Source organism: Rattus norvegicus, chromosome 4 (genome assembly GCF_021556685.1).
Source record: "Rattus norvegicus strain SHRSP/BbbUtx chromosome 4, alternate assembly SHRSP_T2T, whole genome shotgun sequence".
Classification (NCBI taxonomy): Eukaryota; Metazoa; Chordata; class Mammalia; order Rodentia; family Muridae; genus Rattus; species Rattus norvegicus.
In genome coordinates this window covers 145,189,517-145,212,505 of record NC_141537.1, presented here as the reverse complement: position 1 = coordinate 145,212,505, position 22,989 = coordinate 145,189,517, and the positions used below count along the sequence as shown (strand labels likewise).

Sequence of the window (22,989 nt, the reverse complement as noted above, 5' to 3'; positions counted from 1 at the left end):
ATGTGCTTATATATGCAAATAGACATATGTGTATGCACATATTATAAAAATGAATGCATATACCCACAAAGAAATTAATAAAAAACCCATAGGAAAGAAATGATATTTAACTTCATTTCCCCTAAGACACAGTAGATGCATTTAGTCAACATTTTATGAACAGTAAATTCTCCCTCTGTCTTTGACCATTTTCCTCCTTGTTTAGCAGAGGAGAAGGATATCTGTGAAGCACATAAGCATACTTAAAGTTATTAATTGCACATGTGACATAGCACAGGTGGCCTATACCCATTATCTGAATGTTATAATACGTAGAACTAATCACTAACATGTCACCTGGATCTCCCATGTTTTCTCCTACGTCTGCAGCAGCAGGTGATTATTTTTTTAATTCTTATCCCCAGGCAGCATGGTCTCAGGTTAAAAGATTTCGTTTTAAATGACTGTCCCTGCCAAGGCTTTGTTTCTGAGCTGAGCATCTTGAAATGTAGTTAGCTAAGTGCATAATCCTTAACATGCATACAATACTACAAAGGTCATTCCTTTCTGTGTTACATAACAATCTCTAATGTCATATCTTGTGGATCTAACCAAAGACACCAGGAATAGCAACCATATAATTTTTTTCTCACTGAAACCTGTTGTCAGAACATTTATCTTATTTCCAAAGCAAGAAAAAGTTTTCTTTTCCTAAATATTCCGCATGACGGTTACCATAAAATTGTTACGATTTTATGGGAGATGACTGAGCATCCTCTCTGTTTTATCCAATACAAAGTTCAATGTCATATTCAGGACTTTCTTGTAGCAATTAAATATTTCAAGATGGTGGCTGGACTTTATTCCTGAATTACCAATTTACATGTAATTTCTCTTGTCATTGCCTAATTTATTCATTTTCAGCCATATAGTTCAGACATTTCTTTTATCTCAACTAAAGGTTGATCAAAGCAAGATCGGAAGAGACAGAGAAAGGAAAAACAATAGTCATTACATTGATTGGGAATCTCTTTGGGGAGTCATGAGCCCTGCTGCTAATGAGTTCTATATATCACAGCCCTCCATAAGAAGCGAGTTAAAATTTTCTGACATTTCAGAAGGTTTCTAACTGAATTATACTGGAGATTTTCCTTCTTAGGACCACAAGAATTAGAGCTACAGCAGTGAACAAGAGAAACTTGTCCTCTTGTAAGAGTCTTGGGAATGTGATCAAAGTTAGAAACACCAGGCAAAGACAACACAACAGAGGAAGGTTTGCATATCAGCTTGAACGTGGAAATCATGTTTAAGATGACACCTGCTGGTGATTTGTGTCAGCCAGGGGTAATTATAAACAGGAGTATCTATCTCAGTCAGATGTCAAAAGGTAAGAAGGACACAGATGGGTAGTGACACTTAATCCTATCATGTGCTCATGTTGTGAGTTCTCTTAATTCTTCCATAGGAATGCCTGACCTCAGTCTATCAGTTGGCTGTAAGAATCTGCATCTGTTTCACTCAGCTGCTAATAGAGCCCTCTCAGTGGGCAGCAATGTCAGGCTCCTGTCTGCAAGCACAACAAAGCATCTTTAATAGTGTTAGGGTTTAGTGCCCGCCAATGGGAGGCATCCCAAGTTGGGCTAGTCACTGGGTCACTGGTTGGCCCTCCTTTACTTCAGTCTCTGCTCCATTGTTGTTCCTGCTTTTCTTTTAGACAGGAACAATTCTGGGCTAAAAATATTGAAGGTTGTTTGATGACCCCATCCTTTCACTGGGGGCCCTGTCTATGTACTGGAGGTGAGCTGAAAGGGATGGTAATCCCAAAGGAAGACCAGCAGTGTCAACTAACTTGGACCCCTGGGAGCTCCCAGAGACTAAGCCACCAACAACATAGAATATACAGGCTGGTCTGACACCCCCTCCCCCCTGCCACCCTCCAGCACATATGTAGCTGAGGTCTGTTTTATCTGGCTTCTGTGGTAGAGGATTTGCCTAATTCTGTAGCGACTCAATGCCCTGGGGAAGGGGGATACCATGGTGGGGTGGTAGGGGAATATGTGGTGAAGAACTCTGGGAAGAGGAAAAGAGAGAGGGCAAAAACTAAAGCATGTAAGATCAAAATATAAAAATAAATTTTAAAAAAATGAGATTCTCAAAGAAGCTTCTCTTCACAATCATAAGCAGGTCTATCAGCCACATCCACTGGCTATGTCCACAGTGAAGGGTGATGTACAAGACCCTGCTATCATGATATATGGCACCTTTCCACATAAAATGGACCTTCTGCTCTTCGGTTTTATTGTTGATTCATTACACTAGTCAATGACCATCTTGGTTGAATAAAATTCTTATAAATAAAATTGACTGTTTTACCTTAGAATAATAACTTCATAGTACCTGGCAGGATGTGGACCAGTAGAATTCTAGCATTTAAAGGGCAGTGAAAGGGAGATCAGGAATTCATCCTTAGTAAATGTGTTCTAAATAAATCCTACTAAATAGAACCTACTCCCTGAAAGGAATCACAAGTTTCAGCTCTATGTGCCTAAATAACTCTACCTGGGCAGTTTCATTTGTTTGAGCCAAGTCATTCAGAAGCATCAGATGCTCTTTCAAAATTAGGGTGATTGTGAACTGTAGCACTGTTATCATGTGCTTTATGGCTACGGTCCACTTATAAGTGAGTGGATGCCATATGTGCTTTTCTGGGGTCTGGGTTACCTTACTCAGGATGATATTTTCAAGTTCTACCTGTTTGTCTGCAAATCACATGCTGTCTTTTCTTTTAATAGCTAAGTTATCTTCCATTGTATAAATGTACGGCTCTTTCTTTATTCCAGTATATAAGTGCACCGTATTCACTCATTGGTTGAGGGACACCTAGGTTTTTCCAAATTTCTGGCTATAACGAGTAAAGCAACTATGAGCATAGTTGAGCAAATGTCCTTGTGGTATGAACCTGAAGTGGCCACCTCCTTAGCCAGGCCGGACTTCCAGTCGAGGAAGGGGGACATCAACCTACCATAAAAACTTCAACCCCAAATTCGTCTGGTTTACAAGATGGGTAGGAATAAATATGAAGCAGAGATTGAGAGGATGGACACACAATGACTGACCCAACTTGAGACCCATCCTGTGGAAGAGAGTCAACTCCTGACGCCATTAATGATACTCTGCTATCCTTGCAGACAGGAGCTTAACATAACTGTCTTCTGAGCGGCTTCATCCACAGCTCATGGAAACAGATGCAGAGACCCACAATCAAATATTAAGCTGAGCTTGAAGAGTCTTGTGGAGGAGTGGGAGGTAGGATTGGGGGAGCCAGAAGGTTTAAGGACCCCACAAAAAGATCTACAGAGTCAACTCATTTATACCCATGAGGGCTCACAGAGACTGACCCAAGACCAAATAACATGCAGGCCTGGACCTAGGCTTCCTACACATATGTAGCAGATGTGCAACATGATCTCCGTGTGGGTACTCTAACAAGTAGAGTGGGAGGCTGACTGTGACTCTGTTGCCTCCTTTTGGATCTACTTTCTGACTGGCCTCAGTAGCAGAAAGGAGAGAGGGTTCTGTGATCAGGATGTGAAGTGAACAAATAAATTAATTAAGGAAAAACAACACAAACGAACAAAACAAAATCAGGGTGGACCTGTGTTCATGTTCATATAATTCTAAACAGTTCTCCTCACATAGGGAAGGTACCAAGAGGAAACAGATTATGGATAGAAAAAGGCAGTCATAGTTTCTCATGATCTATGATCCGATTAATGTTCTCCTCTACATCTCTTAGGCAGAAGCTAGTGTCCATTGCAGTGTCCATTCTATTTATCTGTTCACACCAAGGGGTGGCAGTTTCATACCTTTCCCAAAATAACATGTTATAGATAAATACCTAGAGATACTGTCACAGGACATAGGGAATGTGAAATCAAGGGCATGATGGTGATTATGTTTACAATTCACTCAATATTATCTCAAGAAAAATGCAAGGAACAGATTTTTTGTTTTTAAAGAAGGTAAGTTTTAAAATACAATCACTTCCTACCTGCCTCTTTGGAAATCTGTGTGAAGGACTCCACACCTTTCTCTCCATAGCTTCCTTCAGATGCAAGAGTAGACACGTAATTCCAGCCCAAAGCCTTTACAATGTCAACCATCGCCTGGGCTTGGAAGGAATCAGGCGGGACCACTCGAGAGAAGAAGTCATAGCGCCGGTCATCACTGAGTTCAGGAGCCGTGGATGCATAACTAATCTGAGGGATCTGAAATGACAAGAAAACACCAATGTCAGAGCACACCAGGAAGGTGGGACAGAGTTCCATGTAAGATTAGCCACTCAAAAAGGACAGGGCTGGATCATCACACAGGGTGGGTTTTCTGCCCAGCCACCATCCTACAAGTACATACTACCTAGATGCACACAAAAAAGGGACATTTTCTTCTGGGTCTTCTTGTTTTATTTTATTTCCTTAAGAAATGGGAATGGATATAGCAGGGGATGGGTATGCTAAACACCATGCCTAGCTAGATATGGAGGCTTCATAACCAATCCAGCAAATATTTTAACTGATATAAAACCAATGTAGCCCAGCTGCCTTGTATCTAGAGAGCAGAATAGTCAACAGAGGTTATGTTTCCTCATAGACATCATGAGTTGTTGGCAAAGCGATGTGAGTTCCATGTAGTAATTCACTTACCAAAGAACACCATAATATAAAAGTGCTCAGTAGCCCATTTGGCTCAGGTAAGGCTGGTCCCCAGTGAAAGCCTTCTCAAACCTATGAGTTATGACCTACTTCTAGGTCACATATCAGATATTCTGAATATCATATTTTCATTATAATTTGTAACAGTAGCAAAGTCAGTTATGAAATAGCAGCAAAAATAATTTTATGGCTGGAAGTCACCACAACAGGAGGACTAACAGTGTACTAAAGGGCCATGGCATTAGGAAGTTGGAGAGCCACTACTTCAGAGGTTCTTCCATTTTGAAAGGTCTTCTCCAAAGCTGCACACATTTGCCTTAAGAGCTGGGAGACTGCTTTCAGTCCTGTTGTGTGCAGTGCACAAGTACTAAAGAGTCCTTTATTTTCCTATTAGCATGATGTCAGTTACTCTTAGATGAGATTAGTCTACTTAGTTGTTTTAAGGAGCTCTAGAGGTGCTGGTTCAACTGGAGGTCAACATGTAGAAGAATGCAGATCGATCCATGCTTATCACCCTGTACAAAGCTTAAGTCCAAGTGGATCAAGGACCTCCACATCAAACCAGACACACTCAAACTAATAGAAGAAAAACTAGGGAAGCATCTGGAACACATGGGCACTGGAAAAAATTTCCTAAACAAAACACCAATGGCTTATGCTCTAAGATCAAGAATCGACAAATGGGATCTCATAAAACTGCAAAGCTTCTATAAGGCAAAGGACACTGTGGTTAGGACAAAACGGCAACCAACAGATTGGGAAAAGATCTTTACCAATCCTACAACAGATAGAGGCCTTATATCCAATAATATACAAAGAACTCAAGAAGTTAGACTGCAGGGAAACAAATAACCCTATTAAAAGATGGGGTTCAGAGCTAAACAAAGAATTCACATCTGAGGAATGCCGAATGGCTGAGAAACACCTAAAGAAATGTTCAACATCTTTAGTCATAAGGGAAATGCAAATCAAAACAACCCTGAGATTTCACCTCACACCAGTGAGAATGGCTAAGATCAAAAACTCAAGTGACAGCAGATGCTGGCGAGGATGTGGAGAAAGAGGAACACTCCTCCATTGTTGGTGGGATTGCATACTGGTACAACCATTCTGGAAATCAGTCTGGAGGATCCTCAGAAAATTGGACATTGAACTGCCTGAGGATCCAGCTATACCTCTCTTGGGCATATACCCAAAAGATGCCCCAACATATAAAAAAGACACGTGCTCCACTATGTTCATTGCAGCCTTATTTATAATAGCCAGAAGCTGGAAAGAACCCAGATGCCCTTCAACAGAGGAATGGATACAGAAAATGTGGTACATCTACACAATGGAATATTACTCAGCTATCAAAAACAACGAGTTTATGAAATTCGTAGGCAAATGGTTGGAACTGGAAAATATCATCCTGAGTGAGCTAACCCAATCACAGAAAGACATACATGGTATGTACTCATTGATAAGTGGCTATTAGCCCAAATGCTTGAATTACCCTAGATGCCTAGAACAAATAAAACTCAAGACGGATGATCAAAATGTGAATGCTTCACTCCTTCTTTAAAAGGGGAACAAGAATACCCTTGGCAGGGAAGAGAGAGGCAAAGATTAAAACAGAGACTGAAGGAACACCCATTCAGAGCCTGCCCCATATGTGGCCCATACATATACAGCCACCCAATTAGACAAGATGGATGAAGCAAAGAAGTGCAGACCGACAGGAGCCGGATGTAGATCGCTCCTGAGAGACACAGCCAGAATACAGCAAATACAGAGGCGAATGCCAGCAGCAAACCACTGAACTGAGAATAGGACCCCCGTTGAAGGAATCAGAGAAAGAACTGGAAGAGCTTGAAGGGGCTCGAGACCCCATATGTACAACAATGCCAAGCAACAAGAGCTTCCAGGGACTAAGCCACTACCTAAAGACTATACATGGACTGACCCTGGACTCTGACCTCATAGGTAGCAATGAATATCCTAGTAAGAGCACCAGTGGAAGGGGAAGCCCTGGGTCCTGCTAAGACTGAACCCCCAGTGAACTAGACTGTTGGGGGGAGGGCGGCAATGGGGGGAGGGTTGGCAGGGGAACACCCATAAGGAAGGGGAGGGGGGAGGGGGATGTTTGCCCAGAAACTGGGAAAGGGAATAACACTCGAAATGTATATAAGAAATACTCAAGTTAATAAAAAAAAAAAAAAGAAACACACACAAAAAAAGGAGCTCTAGAGCTTATAACTATGAAGAACAAACTAAGAGACCAAAGAGGATGTTAAGTATCAAATCACTCCTCTTTTCTGGTGTGGAGTGAATGTTTTGGGATTATTAAAAATATAGTTATTCGTGTAATTTTGAGGAATTGATATAAAGATAAATGAAATTGAGGATCAGTAATATATATATTATGTTGATCATATTATAGTATGTTATATATTATACTTATTATATTATATTTATTCTATGTATGACAACTACATATAAATAAAAATGAACACAGCACACAGCACACACACACACACACACACACACACACACACACACACACACCCTTAAACACACACTGTCTCAAACACCCTAAGGAAAGCTGCCAAATCACTATTGATCACAAGCATGGCTTGGGCCCTGGCATCCAGATCCCTGTGTTGGCTATCCTCTACAGTGCACTCCACCCAGCTGTTTTCTCTCTCTGATTTCTGGAAGGTAGTACAAGTAGTTATGTGCAATAATAAGGTAGTTAAACAATTTTGGTTGAAAATTCCTTTATTTTGTCATTTTCTCAGATATTATTTTTGATCTTTGTCTAAACTAAACCAATAGTCCACCTTTTTGCCGCAAACCTGCCAAAGTCAAACTCAGTTTGACCATCAGAGTCCAGAAAATTCTATTCCACATTGACTGATTCTGGTTTCCATGTTATTTTCTTCTGTTGGAGAATGGTTATTATTATTATAAAGATCAGTTCTCCACCAACCTTTTAAATTATACATTAGCCTCATGCAGCCTGAAAAATCTGTTTCTCTACCCAGAGGTGCTGCTGGTCTGCACCTCGAGAATTGACAAGAAGGCTCTCTACGCCTCATTCAAAGAACAAACCAGTGTTAGGAAACCTTGGAGCCTTCTGCTGAGTTCTTCACCGAGTAATTGAAAAACAGGGCTTTCAAGAGGCACTGAGGGTAAAGTGGAATAAGATTGGAGTATCAAGTACTGGGATCAGAGCTTGAGTCATTTGATAACTAGTACCTGGACCTCAGTGATTTACTTGCTCTCACAAGGCAGGAATGTGTATGTTCAAAATGATACCAGGACAGAGTGGGCATTTCATGCCCTTGGAAATAATTACGAAAATATAGAATAATATATATCTATAACTAAGGCTATACTCCACATTAGACTTTTTGTGGTGGTTTGAGTGTGAAATATCTCACACCATCTCATGCATTTTTAATACTTAGTCTCCAGTCAGTGTCAGTTTGGGAAGGTTCTGGAACCTTCAAATGCAAGGGCATTGATCCTTACAGAAGGAACTGCATCAGTGGCAGTGGGTTTTGAAATTTTGTATCCTGGCCCTACTTGCTCTTTTCTCTCCTTTTCTTAGCTAGCCTCTCAGCCTTTCCACCATGATAGATTCAAATCCCATCCAGAGCTCTAGTTCCAAATAAACCTTATTCTCCAAAGTGGCTATGTATCAGAACACACTATCAAAATAATGGTAAGAACTAATACATTTCCTAAGTTCTCTACAGCTTAGGCTAGCTTTCTCCTCTGTGTTCTAAGGCAAGTTAAGAGTCTTATGTGTATTCCAAAGATGACAGCCTTAGAAGCAACATCTTTTATATGTTAAACTCATTATAATGTACACAGCATGTTCTAATAGTTACATAGGTAATTCCTCATCTACTCACTGTGAAGTGTTCTACACTATAATATACTAGAATATACTATAGAGTACTATATTTTCATTAGCTTATTTCATAGAAACAGTAGGCACTGAGCTGCAGATTTCAACCATGACCTCAGAATAAATAGATATGGAATTAATATTCCTACTCAAGCCTGAAAATAGCTGTGCAAACAACTGAACTCTTAATTATACTAATTTTCAAAATTTTACTAAAATAATAACAAGCAAAAAAGCAAGGCCAGTAGATGATCAAAGTCAAAGTGGATTTCTGCCCCTAGCAATGACTATGTCATCACTTAAAGTCAGTTTGAAGCTCATTCTGAAACAACTGTTCAATTAGTTTAAACACATTGATAATGCTCATACAAACACCTTAACAATATGTGGTATGTATGTACTTATAGTTTGGAAACTTTAGCTATTGAGGAAAGAAAAACCTTCATTTATAGAGCTTCAGGGATAAATAGGAGGTAGCGGGGAGTCAGACTCACCAGAATTGTCCTAACAAAAAATGAAAAAAAAAAAAAACAAAGCACAAAGGTAAGATATTTCCATTAATTTTCGTTTGCTGAAATGTAGAAGTTTCATTATGATACACAGATGTTGTCCTTTCCCAAATCCCTTCACACCTTTGAAAGAGTGCAAGTCAAAATAAACCTAGTCTACTCTCAAGTTTTCATTTTTGTAGATGCTTAGAAACATCACAATTATAAAATACCACAATGGAAAACATTCTCTTGATTATGTAAAACTCGGAGCTATGGAAATCTTGGTGAAAGTGACTCCTTTCCTCGTTATCACCTGTCTTTTGAAAACCACTGTTTTCTTAGGTGTATCCATTTCAGATACATAGGAAATAACCCATGGATTAAGACACAAGTATCAATTCATGCTCATGCACACCTCCTCTTCACTATTTCATTTAAGTCAACACCAGGCACATAATGGTCCTAGGATAGGGGATTAAAGATCAAATGGATTTCACTTCTGAGATCAAAATGCATTGCATAGAGATAACCTTCCTGGAAATAGAAATGAAAGAACAGAGGAATTTCTATAACTTGTGATACCTGGTCCTGCATATTTACACAGTCATGAGGCCTCATGCTCAGCTTCCTGCTTTCCAGTAGATTTTCAGGTTTATGAAGTCATTATTTTGAGAATACTTCTAATGTTTAATCACAGAACTAAAAATGCAACTTACTGTATGACTCTTTTCTCCTGATAAAAATGTACCTATTACTGAAGAATAATTTTGTTAAGTGATAAGTATAAAATAGGCTAAGAAACTACCACCACCTACTTTGCATGAAAAGAAATTTGGGATGAGTTCTTGCTTTGTCTTGGTTAATTAATGATATATTATTTATAAGAAGTACAAAGAATGATACCTAAAACCAACAGATACATTTAATCCTTGGCTCTTTAGTAATGTGTTTTTAAATCTCTTTAGGACATTTGTATTTGCATTTGAGTATATACCTGCATAATAAAATATGAATTTAATTTTCTTCCCCCTTACCTTGCATTTTTCTCTTCCTTTCTCCTCCTCTTTTTCTCTTTCTTTGCGGGTGACTTCTCATAATCCTCTGTGCATTTAGCCTCACCTCATACTGCTAAATACTTAAATCTTCACTATCATTCAAATCCCACATCGAGTCCTGAGAGTCGATTGAATCACTGTGCTCATCTATCAGGGTTTTTTTTTTTTTTTCTATTCTTTTTTTTTTCGGAGCTGGGGATCGAACCCAGGGCCTTGCACTTGCTAGGCAAGCGCTCTACCACTGAGCCAAATCCCCAACCCCCATCTATCAGGTTTTATTAGAAATATTCTAAGATGTGCCCTCAAAGTGACAGAATGCTCATGGTTTTTGGTGAAATCTCTTCATGTAATTATTTCAGGTTGATCAATGAGGTAGAACAAGCTCTCAAATGGTTCACTTGTTGCCCCAATACATCTCATTAAACAATTAATCATGGTTTGATTTCTTCTCAAATGCTAAATTCTTCTTTTGAATTTATTAGTGTTGGGGAGGAGGAGTGGCACACATATGACAGAACGCAGATGTGGAGATCAGAAGTCAACTGTGTGAAACAGATGCTTTCACCTTTACATGGACTCTGAAGATTGAATTCAAATCAGCAGGCTTGAGCGTCAAGTCTCATTCCTGTGAGCCATCTCATTGATCCACATATTTTAAAATTTGAAGTAATCATTTGATATTTGCATGACTTTTACATCATATTTTTAGCTTTGAAGTCTTAGGTCAACATTTGAACTATGCTTGTTTTTATGAGCTTGGAGTGTGTTAAAACTGCATTAATTCTTGTGTGTTCCTTCTTTAAACTGATTTTAAATGTACCCTAAGTAATAATGCTTGTTTAGTTTTAGATTTGAACTTTAAAAGAACTTTTTAACAATTTAGCAAAAGTATCTATTAAGATTTGATGAGACTTGCATTATAGTTATATATTATTGTAGAGTTTACATTTTACAACACCATATATTCTTTCGTGGAAAAGTAAATATTATTTTAGTTCAAATTTATTAAACATTTATAAAATAGTTGAACTGCAGTTACACAAGCTATAATGTTCCACTCAGAAACTATTAGTTGACAAATAGAAAGCTAATTACCAGATAAAGTTGCCTCCATGTTGTCACTTGATTGAGCATGGCCTGCATAAGTTCATCTAAATGAATACTTGGTCTCCAGTTGGTTTAACTGTTTAGAGAAAGTTAGATGGTGTAGGTTTATTGGAGAAAATATGTCACTAAGGATGGGTTGACCTTGAAGTTTTAAAACCCTATCTCATTTATCTCATTTTCACTTGGCTCTTTTTTCTCTACTATATGCTTGTGGATCAGATGTGAGCCTTCTGCTATTGCTGGAGACCCATTGCCATCCTGCCTGCAATGCTGGTCATGGACTCATCTTATGAAACTGTAAGGCCCCATTGAAAAGCACTTTCTTCTCTAAGTTGCTATACTGTTGTTGTTACTCTTCTTGTTTTTTCTTTGGGGGGGGGGTTGGTTTGCCAGGCTTTCATTTGTTTGTTTAGCTTTTAAAAAATTGTCAAGGCAATAGAGCAAGAGGGATGGCAAGGAGGGACCTGGGAGGAAAAGGTCACTGTTGGATGGGAGGAAGAGGAGAACATGATCTGGTATTAGGTGGGTGGGGGAAGGACTGAAGCCCTAAGGGACAGTAGAAAGAAGATAAACAGGCAACCTCCGGTGGTAGGAGGTTGGGGGGACCCTTCGGAATGTATCAGAGACCTGGGAGGTGAGAGATTCTCAAGACTCAAAGGGAGGGACCTTAAGGTGAAATGCCCTACACTGGGGAGAGGGAATTTGTTTAACCCATCTCCAACAGAAAGACAGGGCATCAAGTGAGGGATAGGGTTGCCACCCTACAGTCAAAACTCTACCCATAAGTGTAACTGCCTGAAAGAACTGCGAGGATGGAAATGGAGAGGAGCCTGAGAAACAGAAGGTCCAATAACAGGCCCAAAGTGGGATTCGGCTCAAGGGGAGGCCCCAAGGCCTGAAATTATTACTGAGACTATGGAGTGGTCACAAAAAGGGACCTATCATGACTGCCCTCTGAAAGACCCAACAAGCAGCTGAATGACTCATGCAGATGTTTGCACCTAACCTATGAACAGAAGCTACTGACTCCTGCAGTTGAACTGGGGACAAGCTGGAAGAATCTGAGGAAGAGAACAACCTTTTAGAAGGACCAGCAGTGCAAATTAACCTGGACCCCTGAGATCTCTCAGAGATTGGACCATTAACCAAGCAGCATACACCACCTTGTATGAAGCCACATATACGGTAGAGGACTGCCTGGTCTGGGTTCAGTCAGAGATGATGCACCCAACTTTCAAGAGACTGAAAACCCCAGAAAGTGAAGAGTTCTGGTGGGGTGGAGGAATCTGGGGGAGTAGAAACATAGTCAAGGAGATAGGGAGTCTGGGAGGAGGTATGGGATGTGGAACAATAAGATGGTGGACCAGAGGGGAGTAAAATCTGAAGTGTAAAAAAAAAAGTGTAAATAAAAAGAAAGAGTAAAAAAATCCACTCCACTTGAGATGTTTGTCAGACATAACCCCAAATCTCCTAAACAATGCTGCCTATTGTCATTAGTTTTTGTGGCTTTCACAAACTTATGTTAAGACCCTTGTATTGAACAATATACTCTTTGTTCATAGAACATGGAAAAATGAGCTTGGTACTGACTCAAATCTCCCCTGCTGCCTATGTTTCAAAATGCAAGAAGGCACTAGTCACACTGTTAAGGGAACAGTCACCAAGAGTCTGACCCAGCTACTGGAATTTACAACAAGGACTGATGTAGCAGGACATATCCACGGATGCCACTGTGGCAAGGATTTTAAAAGTGGTAGACATTAACTTTCTGTGGAAAGTTGTGCTTTGTACATTTGGACACAAAGCTGTTATTCATGAGCCCACAGGCTCCAGGGGAGGAACTTAGTACTTTTATTTTAGGAATATTAATATATTATTAAGGAAGGATAGTATCAAAGTATCTTCTAAATTCATATCTTTCTACTCAGCGATTCTTGAAGCTCTCAGACCTTATAAGAGACGGTTTTTATTTTTTGCATTAACTCACAAATGGTAAAAGTGCAGAGAGTCTTCGTACAAATATTATGTGCCCCATGCCCCATGTTAAGACTCAGTGATTATTGGAGAAGAAGATGAGAAAAAGTTAATAAGATCAACAGACACAAAAGGCAGACACTATTGCACATGCATGCTGACAGGTGCCTGATATAGTTGTCTCCCAAAAGGCTCTTTCAGAGCCTGGCAAATACAGAGGCAGATGCTTACAGTCTACCATTAGACTGAGCATGGGGTCCCCAGGGCAGGAGTTAAAAAATGGAATGAAGTAGATGAAGGGGTTTGCAATTCCATAGGAAGAACAGCAATATCAACCAAACAGACCCCCCTCTCCCAGAGCTCTCAGGGACTAAACCACTAACCAAAGAGTACACATGGAGGGGCCCATGGCTCCAACTACAATGTAAGAGTGGCTGGTCTTGTTGGTCATCAATGGGAGGAGAGACCTTTGGTCCTGTGAAGGCTTGTCGCTGGAAGGCAGGCGTGGGTAGTTGGGTAGGGGAGCACCCTTTTAGGAGCAGGGGGAGGGGTTTGTGGAGAAAAAACCAGGAAAGGGGATAACATTTGGAATGTAAATATAAAAATATGCAATAAAAAAATAACCAAAGGTAAAAAGAGATTGAATGGTCATGGAGGACCAAACTGAAATAGTGCTTTCTGGACATGACAGGAAATCAGCACTCAGGAAATCTTAAGAGCTGTAGCTGTCTACATAGACTTTCACAAGAACAAGTCAGTCAACATTCCAATATGGAAGGTGAAAGAACTTAAAAGTCTCTACCCTTAGCTAAATAGTTATTCTCAATTGATGACCTCTGGGAGGAAATCAGTTTTAAGGATGTGACCTCTACTAGGTCAATCAAGCTATAGTTATATGGTAAAATGGGCATAAGTAATGTATGACAAGTACTGAAGTTGGTAAACTATAAAAAAAGAAAAACATAAAGTTAAGGTGAGATAGGGATACGGAGGATGAAATGAGAGACATTAGGAAGATTCTATGCTGAATATAATTTTAAAAAAATGTCCATTTGAATTTTCAAAAATTAAAAAATATATTGCAAAATGTTCATTCACTTCCATTATTTCCTCTTAATAAAATCATATAATTATCTCTGTGTAGGCCTTGCATATTGCTTATTACCTTTCTTTCAAAACAGTTTTTATTTTTATTCTAGCATGTATGACATAAAATTAATATTCTTTTCTATCCTGCTTGAATATACAAATACATTAATTTTGCTTATTTACTTGTATTCTTGTTCAAACTATTATTAACTTGAATAGTTTTTTCAGTTTGTTTTCCAAGAAAGCAAACTACATTATAATGTATTGCTTTCTTCTTTTTAAACCTTTTTTGGGAGAATTGTGTATAAATGAATGTGACTGTATGTGCAAATGGTCATTTCAGCGTGCAGGTGGTCAGTGAGTCCTAAATATGGCACCAGATCCCCTGGAGCTGAAGTTACAGGTGGTTCTGAGTTACCCTACTCTGGTGATGAAACATGGAGCTCAGATCTTTTGAAAGGAATGTATCTGTTCCTAATTGCTGAGCCATAGGCCATATCTCTGTTCCTATTCTGTTTTCTTGATAGAGTATGTTACCTAAAATTCTTAGAAAAACAGAAGACCTAGTAGAGTAAATTGATGTTCTTTTTCTTATTTCTTATTAGTGATTATTAAAGAACAAAGCTTTTTTATATAAAACACTTTATGTTTCTTAATCATTAGAGACTTTCAAGGTTGCAAAAAAACTTCTAAATCAGCTAACCTATATCCTCCTCCTCATGTATAAATCTATTGCTTCCTTCAACAACAATCAGTGGAACCTTACACAGTCTCTGTCACTATGCATTTTCAAGCGTCATGGGAGTATTTTACATTACATTATTAATATAGGACATTGCTATGGTAAATCACGGCTGACTTGACTGGATCTAGAGTCCATAGCCAAGCCACTGGGCACTCTAGTGCGAAATGTTCTTGACAGGTATTTTAAAGGGGAGGATCTGTTCTAAATATGCCCAGTATTTGGTAGCAGCTCAAGTAAAAGAGCAGATAAAATAGGGAGAATATGTTTCCTTTTGCTTTCTTTTGCTCTTGCTGACAAGTTCATCTATCCTGTTGCTGTGATGGCTGCACTCATATACAGTTATTACAACCAGTTTCTTTGGGCTTCAAGCATAACTTGAATATCAGTGCTTCGCTGGGTATTTTCCTGGCCATAAACATCTGATTAGACCTGCTGAAACTTCCATTCTCCTGGACTGAGCAATGGCTGTACTTCCGGGGTTTCTGGTATGAGGACTGGCATTATTGGACTATGTGACTTGGTACTATGGTATGAATCCTTTATCTTTACCTGGGGTCTGCACTTTAATATGGGTTGGATATGAATTATCGCGCATAGCACTTATAGGCACGCATTATGATATGTGTTACAAGAATGTGGCACAGTTGTGGAATAGTCTAGAAGTTTTTAGTCATGACTTACATAGCAGATATAGGGCCACTAGACTGCTGATATGGGGCTTAAGCCTTGTAATCCAGACCTCTCTCTATGACCAGGTCTTTGCCTAGGCACAAGGAGAAACCATAAGCTAAAATAAATGACTCCTCTCCTTTGTGGTTTAAGCGAGAAATGTCTTCCAGGGGCTCAAGTATTTAAACATTTGACAGCACTGTTTTGAGAGGTTGTGGAACTTTGGGTACTTGGAGCCTTAGTAGAAGAAATGCATCACTAGATGCAGTTTGAAGAGTTAGAGCCGCATTCTGTTTCCAAATTCTCTCTCTGCTTCATGTATGTGGTTAAAATGTTATCTCTCAGCTTCTTCCTTCAATTTCTTGGCACTATACCCCTCCCACCATTATAGTCAATCCTTTGAAACCCAAAGGTAAAATCAACCTTTTCTTCCATAAATTGCTTTGGTTAAAGTATCTTATTCTAGCAACAGAAAAAAATTAATAGACTTCCTAACTAAATTCTTTCAGGTATTATACCATAATCTTAAGAATGACTAATACAACGTTCTGTGGCATGCATGGTCTCTATATTCTTTTCCCATAGGTTTTCTCTGCACATTGTTATTGTCTTTATTTTAAAAGTATCTCTTTTTTCAGAAACTATATTTACATAGTTTTGCTTTTGGAGTCTAACATCCAAAACAATAACATGTTATTTTCAAGAACAAGGTCAAAGGGATTCTTCTTTAGAATTGCTAACACACTGTCTAGCATTGTGCCTTGAATCATGTCAGGTGATCAGAGTTCCTGCTGTTCTAGAGTCTCACTTTAAGAGAGAAATACTAAGAACATTCTTATCCCTCCCTTGAATCACCCACACGTATCCATTCTATACGTTCATTGTAAAGAGATCTACATCAATTCGTGCTTTCGGAATCAGGCTCCTTCATACACTGATGTTTATTTTTCTCAAGGATTCTGTGTTATAACCAATGTTTTCTCAAACGCCACAGGTTAATATCTACTTCTGTAAAACTGAATAATTATTACCATTAATTAAATCATATTTGTCATTTTTGCATTTATCTTTCTGGTTCATGTATAACTTGCCAAGAATGTGTTGCTGTTTTGATTTGGATGGTTTATCATCACAGTAGTTCAACCTAAATTCTTCAGCTCTCTAGAGGAGCTCTGTACTGCAGAAGCAAGGGGAAAATATTGCAAATTCCATGGAGTTCTTAATTTTTGTTTTTACTTCTCCTAAAATTATCATCAAATCCCTATATAATATTTAAGAACTAAAACTTGAGATGGAATGATAGCTCAGCAGATTAAGCTTTTGCTATTCAAGCAAGAGCAAAAGCCCTCTCCCCCTCAAAATAAATCCTGGCTCTAGTCATATGGGCCTTTGCGCAGAATAATCACTGTGGCTGGCTACCAGTCAACCTGGACCAATGATCTGAAGCTTCATTTTCAATGGTAGATCCTATCTCAAGAAAATAGGAGAGTAATAGCGAATGTCCATGCTTTTTCTTATGTTCTAGATATGCATAATGAAAACATGCAGACAGACAAACCCACTCTCCATTTTCACCCCCATCTATTATCACTACCACAGTGCTAAAATCAACTACAAATAATGTGCCCAAAGTGATAGCCATTTTCAATTAGAGTAGTGTTAGATCTGTTCAGTGTGTTAAAACTTGTAGATGCTTTTCATTTCTTCTGGGTCTTTACATAAAGTTAATTCCAGATATACAAGATACAGCAATACACTTAAGGAAAGTATTCCTTCTTTATTTTATTCCATACCCCTTTTTACCAACTTTAACAAATTCATCCATTGCATCTTGTTTTCACAAACCCTGACTATTATTTGTTACAAATATACATTTACAACTCTTTATTACAGTTATGTCTATATTAATTTTTATCTTACAGGAAAGGGATCTATGATCAAGACAAGCTGATGAGTCTTTCAATCTTGAGTTATCTGAATATATGCCTGATGGTTATTCTCTTCTGGACTATGTTGGTAAGTAAGACTATATTTTCATAATAGTTACTTTCTGCTTTAACATTTTCAATTTCTTAGTTCTCTTAGGTTGAATTAAATAATATCTCTTTTAACCCTTTATGTCTTTTACTGTGTCAATAAAATAACTGTGTATATACTGACTTAGTATACATAAAAATGTATAAGTATTAATCAATGATTAATTTGCATAAAATAAATTTTTGTGATTTATTTTCAGATACATTACTGTATAAACCTTACAGGTTGTAGTTTTATTTGCATTATTTTTTAATTATTTGCATGGTGTGTATCTGTGTGTGAGTGTCTGAACATAAATGCAAGTCCTACAGAGATCAGAAGCATTAGATCCTCCAGAAGTTAAGTTATATGCCTTGTGAGTCCCCAGCTTGGGTATAAAGTTAACCCTTTTGGTGGTTTATAAATTGGACAGTCTTATGTAAGTGACACACACTTTCTGTTTTGAAGAAAGCTTAGTCTTCCTTTTCACGAAATCTTCAGCTGATTAGAGGTGTTATTTCTCAATCTGATAAACTGGCAATGAGCTGACTTATAAAACATGGGGTGTATTTGTTTCCACAAGAGTCTTTGTGGCACACACATATGCACTTCAAGGCTTTTCAAGGGAGTTTTTTTTCTGCCCTCTTGAGCTGAGATCTACTTCTAGATTTACATGAAGCTGACTCGTGTTGTTTACAGACTCATATTAACCCACATTATGTTATAAAATGAAGTTAGTCTATCAGCTCCTGGAAAAATGACTATAGGTTTATACATAAACAGTGGAGCAAAGATCTTCAGGACTCTTAAGAATCCCTTACATACTACACATGAATATCCTCTCTATGCTCAGTAATTATTGCCAAAGAGGTCCAGAAAGAGAGTGTGTGCGTAAGGAGGTAGCTGACTTCAAGATGACATTATTTTCTGGACACAGCAGGGCAGAGACACATACGAACTCACAGTACAAGTCCTGTGTATGGCCCTGCCAACCCAAATCTCAGTTGGAGAACAGAGTTGAGCATGATTTTACACCACTAGCTGTGGCATTATTAGCAATGATTAGCTACTGGGAGAGGAAGAATCAGTTTTTGCTAAGAATGTAGTATCAGGTAAGTCATTCATGTTCCATTGGAAGATTATACTCTCTCTCCCTCTCTCCCTCACTCTTTCTCTCTTCTGTCTATCTTTATAAAAATAACAATAAAATAAAATTCAGTCATAACTTCAATGGTATTTCTGAAGAACCAAGTCAGCTGACAGTAATTATGGAATGAAAAACTAGTTGTATGTAATCAAAGGTTGACAAAAATTTGTTCTCATGCTTCAAAACTATCACATAAAATTCATGTCGAAATGATCTTTTATGGTGATTTCTAAACAATATGAAAATGAACAGGCAACAAAAGCAGAAAAGAGGCATACGTCTCAAGGTTCCATGTGCTATACTTCTCAAATCCATACCTTTCACTTAAGACAAAATAAACATTATTTTCCTTAATTTCATCGTTTATATTTGGATACACGTGTTCAACAAATCTGACATGAATGGAAAGTCAAATCTAGTAGAATACACATTTCAGAATAATTAAATTGGACATTTGTTTTGAATGTTTTATTTAAATTTTGTTTTCAAATTTATTTCACTTATTTAGTTGCAAGAGTGTTTTGCCTGCACACCTGCACACCTGTATTTCTCCCACCCTGTGTGTGTGTGTGTGTGCGTGTGTGTGTGTGTGTGTGTCCGCTCGCGCACATGCTTGCACTTATACATACTTACTATGTGAGTGCCTGGTGCTCACAGTGGGTGTCAGGATTCAGTTATATTTAGTTGTCAGCCACCATGCATGTTCTAAGAAATAAACCTCTGTCTTCTCTGAGAAGCAGGACACTTACATACTAAACCATTTCTCCAGTTCTACAATTGAACATTTAAATAACACAACGTACATGCATTAGTGAACACTTCCAAAACATCAGTATTCCTTACTTACAAATAATAGTGATTGGAGAACTTGAATTATTTTGATATTGAATAACACTGTAAATATAAAGGAACCACAATTATTATTAGATCACCACTAGGAGGTGCATTAAATACTTGCCCAAGTTCAATTTTTTGCTCTGGGGAAACAATGATTTACTGGGAGGTTAACTGGTTATATATTTATTTTTTAATTCCTGAAACTATTTTGTTTTGGGGCATCAAGTTTCACAAATCTAATTAAACAATTATGTGCTTTACAATCTGTTTATTATTCTCCCTCTTTCTTCAGAGTACTTAACCTCATGGAGGGCAAGGTTTCTATGCATCACCCCTTTATCACTGGACAGCATTCTTCTGGGAGAGAATTGGAACAGTGTCAGTCTTCCTTGAATAAATTAGACAGATACTAAATGGGTGGAAAATTGCTGAACAAACAAGATCTGTTGGTATGTTCCTCACGTGCATGGTTCCTCTGGCCAATGTGTTGAAAAGCATCAGGAGTTACTGCTCTCCCAAGAGCAGATAAGTGATGTCCAGCGACAAGAACTAGGAAAAAATGATTATCGCTCTTTTTTCATCATGGAGGCTTTTCTTGGGACATCCTTCCTTCTCATCAGATTATAGAACGAAGAAAACTGTCTTGTGAATTAATGAGCAAAGCAATGAAGTGAGCTATTTAGAAGCATACTAGCTCAGGGTCCTACTCAAGTCTTTGTCTTATACATGGAGAGCAAGCATGTACCTTGGTGCCTACAGGTTGCACGTATGTCCACTCAATCTAGTGTTTTATTGATTTTGTTTTTAGATAGGTTTAGTGTTAGAAGCCACCTAGGAAAAGGTGTATTGAGAAAGTAAGTTTTCTGGAGATGACTCACCATTTTGCACAGCTTTGGTGGATGCGTTCTGAGATGTAGGACCCTCAGAGACTTTATCCCAGTATTGCTGCTTTATACTCATGTGCCTTTCCTGACACTATTACATAGCCTAATTATTCCTGGGCCTTAGCCCACCATATTAGTCAGACTCCCTGCAGAATATGTGTGAAATGTACTATCATGCAGCAATCATGTGCAGAAGAATTGATGATTTCAGAATTCCGGATCATGATTTTATAGAACTTGTAAATTGATACAAGATATCTCAAGCTCCCTATAGAATAAAGGGTACAACTATAACTCTGTAAACCTTCAGGTGTCATGGACTAATTGCTTTAATAAAAGAAAGCAGGCTTGCAACAAATTTACAATCAAGTAAAACATTTCCTGTAGGTTAGGAATGAGGCCACTGTTTGATAACTAGAAGTCATAAACTGGGGATGAGTAATGTAATGTAGGAACAAAGACAGAAAATCCATGATGGAGTGATATATTTATACAAGACTTCAAAATAATGCACAAGGCAGATGTTCAGTCTCTTGACAGAACCATGCTAACTTATGAAATAAAAATTATTGCTTTAAATTTATAATGAATGTATGGTGTTAGTAACAGATAAAGAATGCTTACTAAAGTGATAGGCTTAATTAAAAGACATGTAAACAATTCTGCTGGAACTCTTTAAGCATTACCAATCTATGATATGAACTCTTGCCTTAAATTTACTATGAACTTTTGGATTGTAGAAGTGATTAGAAACCTATGTAATCAATTATTCTGAGAAGGTATAAAAACTAAATTAAAAACAAAGTAGAGGTTTAGCCCTTCTCTGCTCCATCCAGTATGCATGTGTCTCTGTTTGTACCTGATTTTTTTCCTTTTTTTTCCTTTTCTCTCTGGCTCACTTAATGTTAAGCAACTCCAATACTCTCACTTGGCCAGGGAGAAGCCTGAGTCAGGGAGAAGAGAACCCAGACACCATTGCAGATTCCTAGAAGTGCATGCTGACAGGAGCCTGATATAGCTGTCTCCTGAGAGGCTCTGCCTGACAAATACAGAGGTGGATGCTCACAGTGAACCATTGGACTGAGAACAGGGTCCTCAATGAAGGAGTTTTAGAAAGGACTGAAGGAGCTGAAGGTTTTTGCAACACCATAGGAAGGACAACATCAACCACCCAGAGCCCCCAGAACTCCCAGGGACTAAACCACCAACCAAAGAGGACACATGAAGGGATCTATGGCTCTAGCTGCATATGTATCAGAGGATAGTCTTGTCAGTTATCAACAAGAATAGAAGCCCTTGGTTCTGTGAAGGTTCAATGCCCCGGTATAGGGGAATGCCAGGGCAGGGATGCAGGAGGGAGTCGGTGGATGGGAAGGGGAGCAACCTTATAGAGTCAGGGGTGAGGGGAATGGGATAGGGGGTTTCTGGAGAGGAAACCAGGAAAGGGGATAACATTTGAAATGTAAATAAAGAAAATATCCAAGAAAAGAAAAGAAAAAAAAGAAAAAGAAAGAAAAAAAGAGAGAAGAGAACCCAAGTATCTAAGCTGTTTTCTCCTTAATCCCCTGCTACAATCAGTAGGAGTAATTTCCCAGAAGCCATCATCTTTTGGACCAGAATAGCGAGAAAGAGTTAAATTCCAAAAGCAAAATTCAGCAGCTTTTGGCCCAGGTTGCTCGTGACCCACTCCTTCGTTGGGTATCCAACTGTTGGAAGAGGCCCCTGGCCTCTCTGCCTTTCTTGCTTTCTTCTTAGCACCTAAGGAACAAGGTAATCAGACACAGAAAGAAAATATGATATTTGGCATCCTGGGTCCCCAGTTCTAGTAAATGTCTTTACTTTACGTTAATGTTGTTACTATAGAGTAAAAATTAAAAAGAAATCAAAGATGGAATATATTATGCATTCTAGATAAATAACTGTCATACATAAAATATAAAAAATCAAATATTATGGGTGTGTAATCTAGTTTCATTTTGTAAGTCTTGATAACATTGAGCCCTTCCAAACACAATTCTACTCCACAGTTCCTACATAATCAACAACTAATAGGCAAAGTGATCTCAGCTTGGAACCATACTCCTAGAGACACTTTCTTAGTCTCAACATCTGTTAAAATAGCTCAAATTTTGTGTCCAGATGTGCTTCCGATAACATTGGTACACAGTTTGAAAATCGGACCAGACACCATTACTCCAGCACAAACTTAATTTTTAACAAAACATGTTACAATGTATTGATATCAAGAAAATTGCAGTTGCATTTATCTAAAACACAGTGGAGAGAGGGAGTTTTGAATTTTGGTTTTTGCACATTGACCTTTCTTTTCTGACAGTATATACTTCCTCTTAACATAATAAGGGCAGTGCCTTTGACAAGGTCAATC

The 22,989-nt window shown here is 38.4% G+C and overlaps 1 protein-coding gene across 3 annotated transcripts in view; it reads right to left on the bottom strand.

The window, feature by feature from the left end:
• The window catches only part of Grm7 (glutamate metabotropic receptor 7), an 890,093-nt gene that overhangs the window by 581,830 nt on the left and 285,274 nt on the right, over nucleotides 1–22,989 (bottom strand). For all 3 annotated transcript variants that reach the window (NM_031040.1, XM_087659435.1, XM_087659436.1), the window contains 1 exon segment: nucleotides 4,031–4,247. In NM_031040.1, the coding sequence (NP_112302.1) occupies nucleotides 4,031–4,247 (217 nt within the window).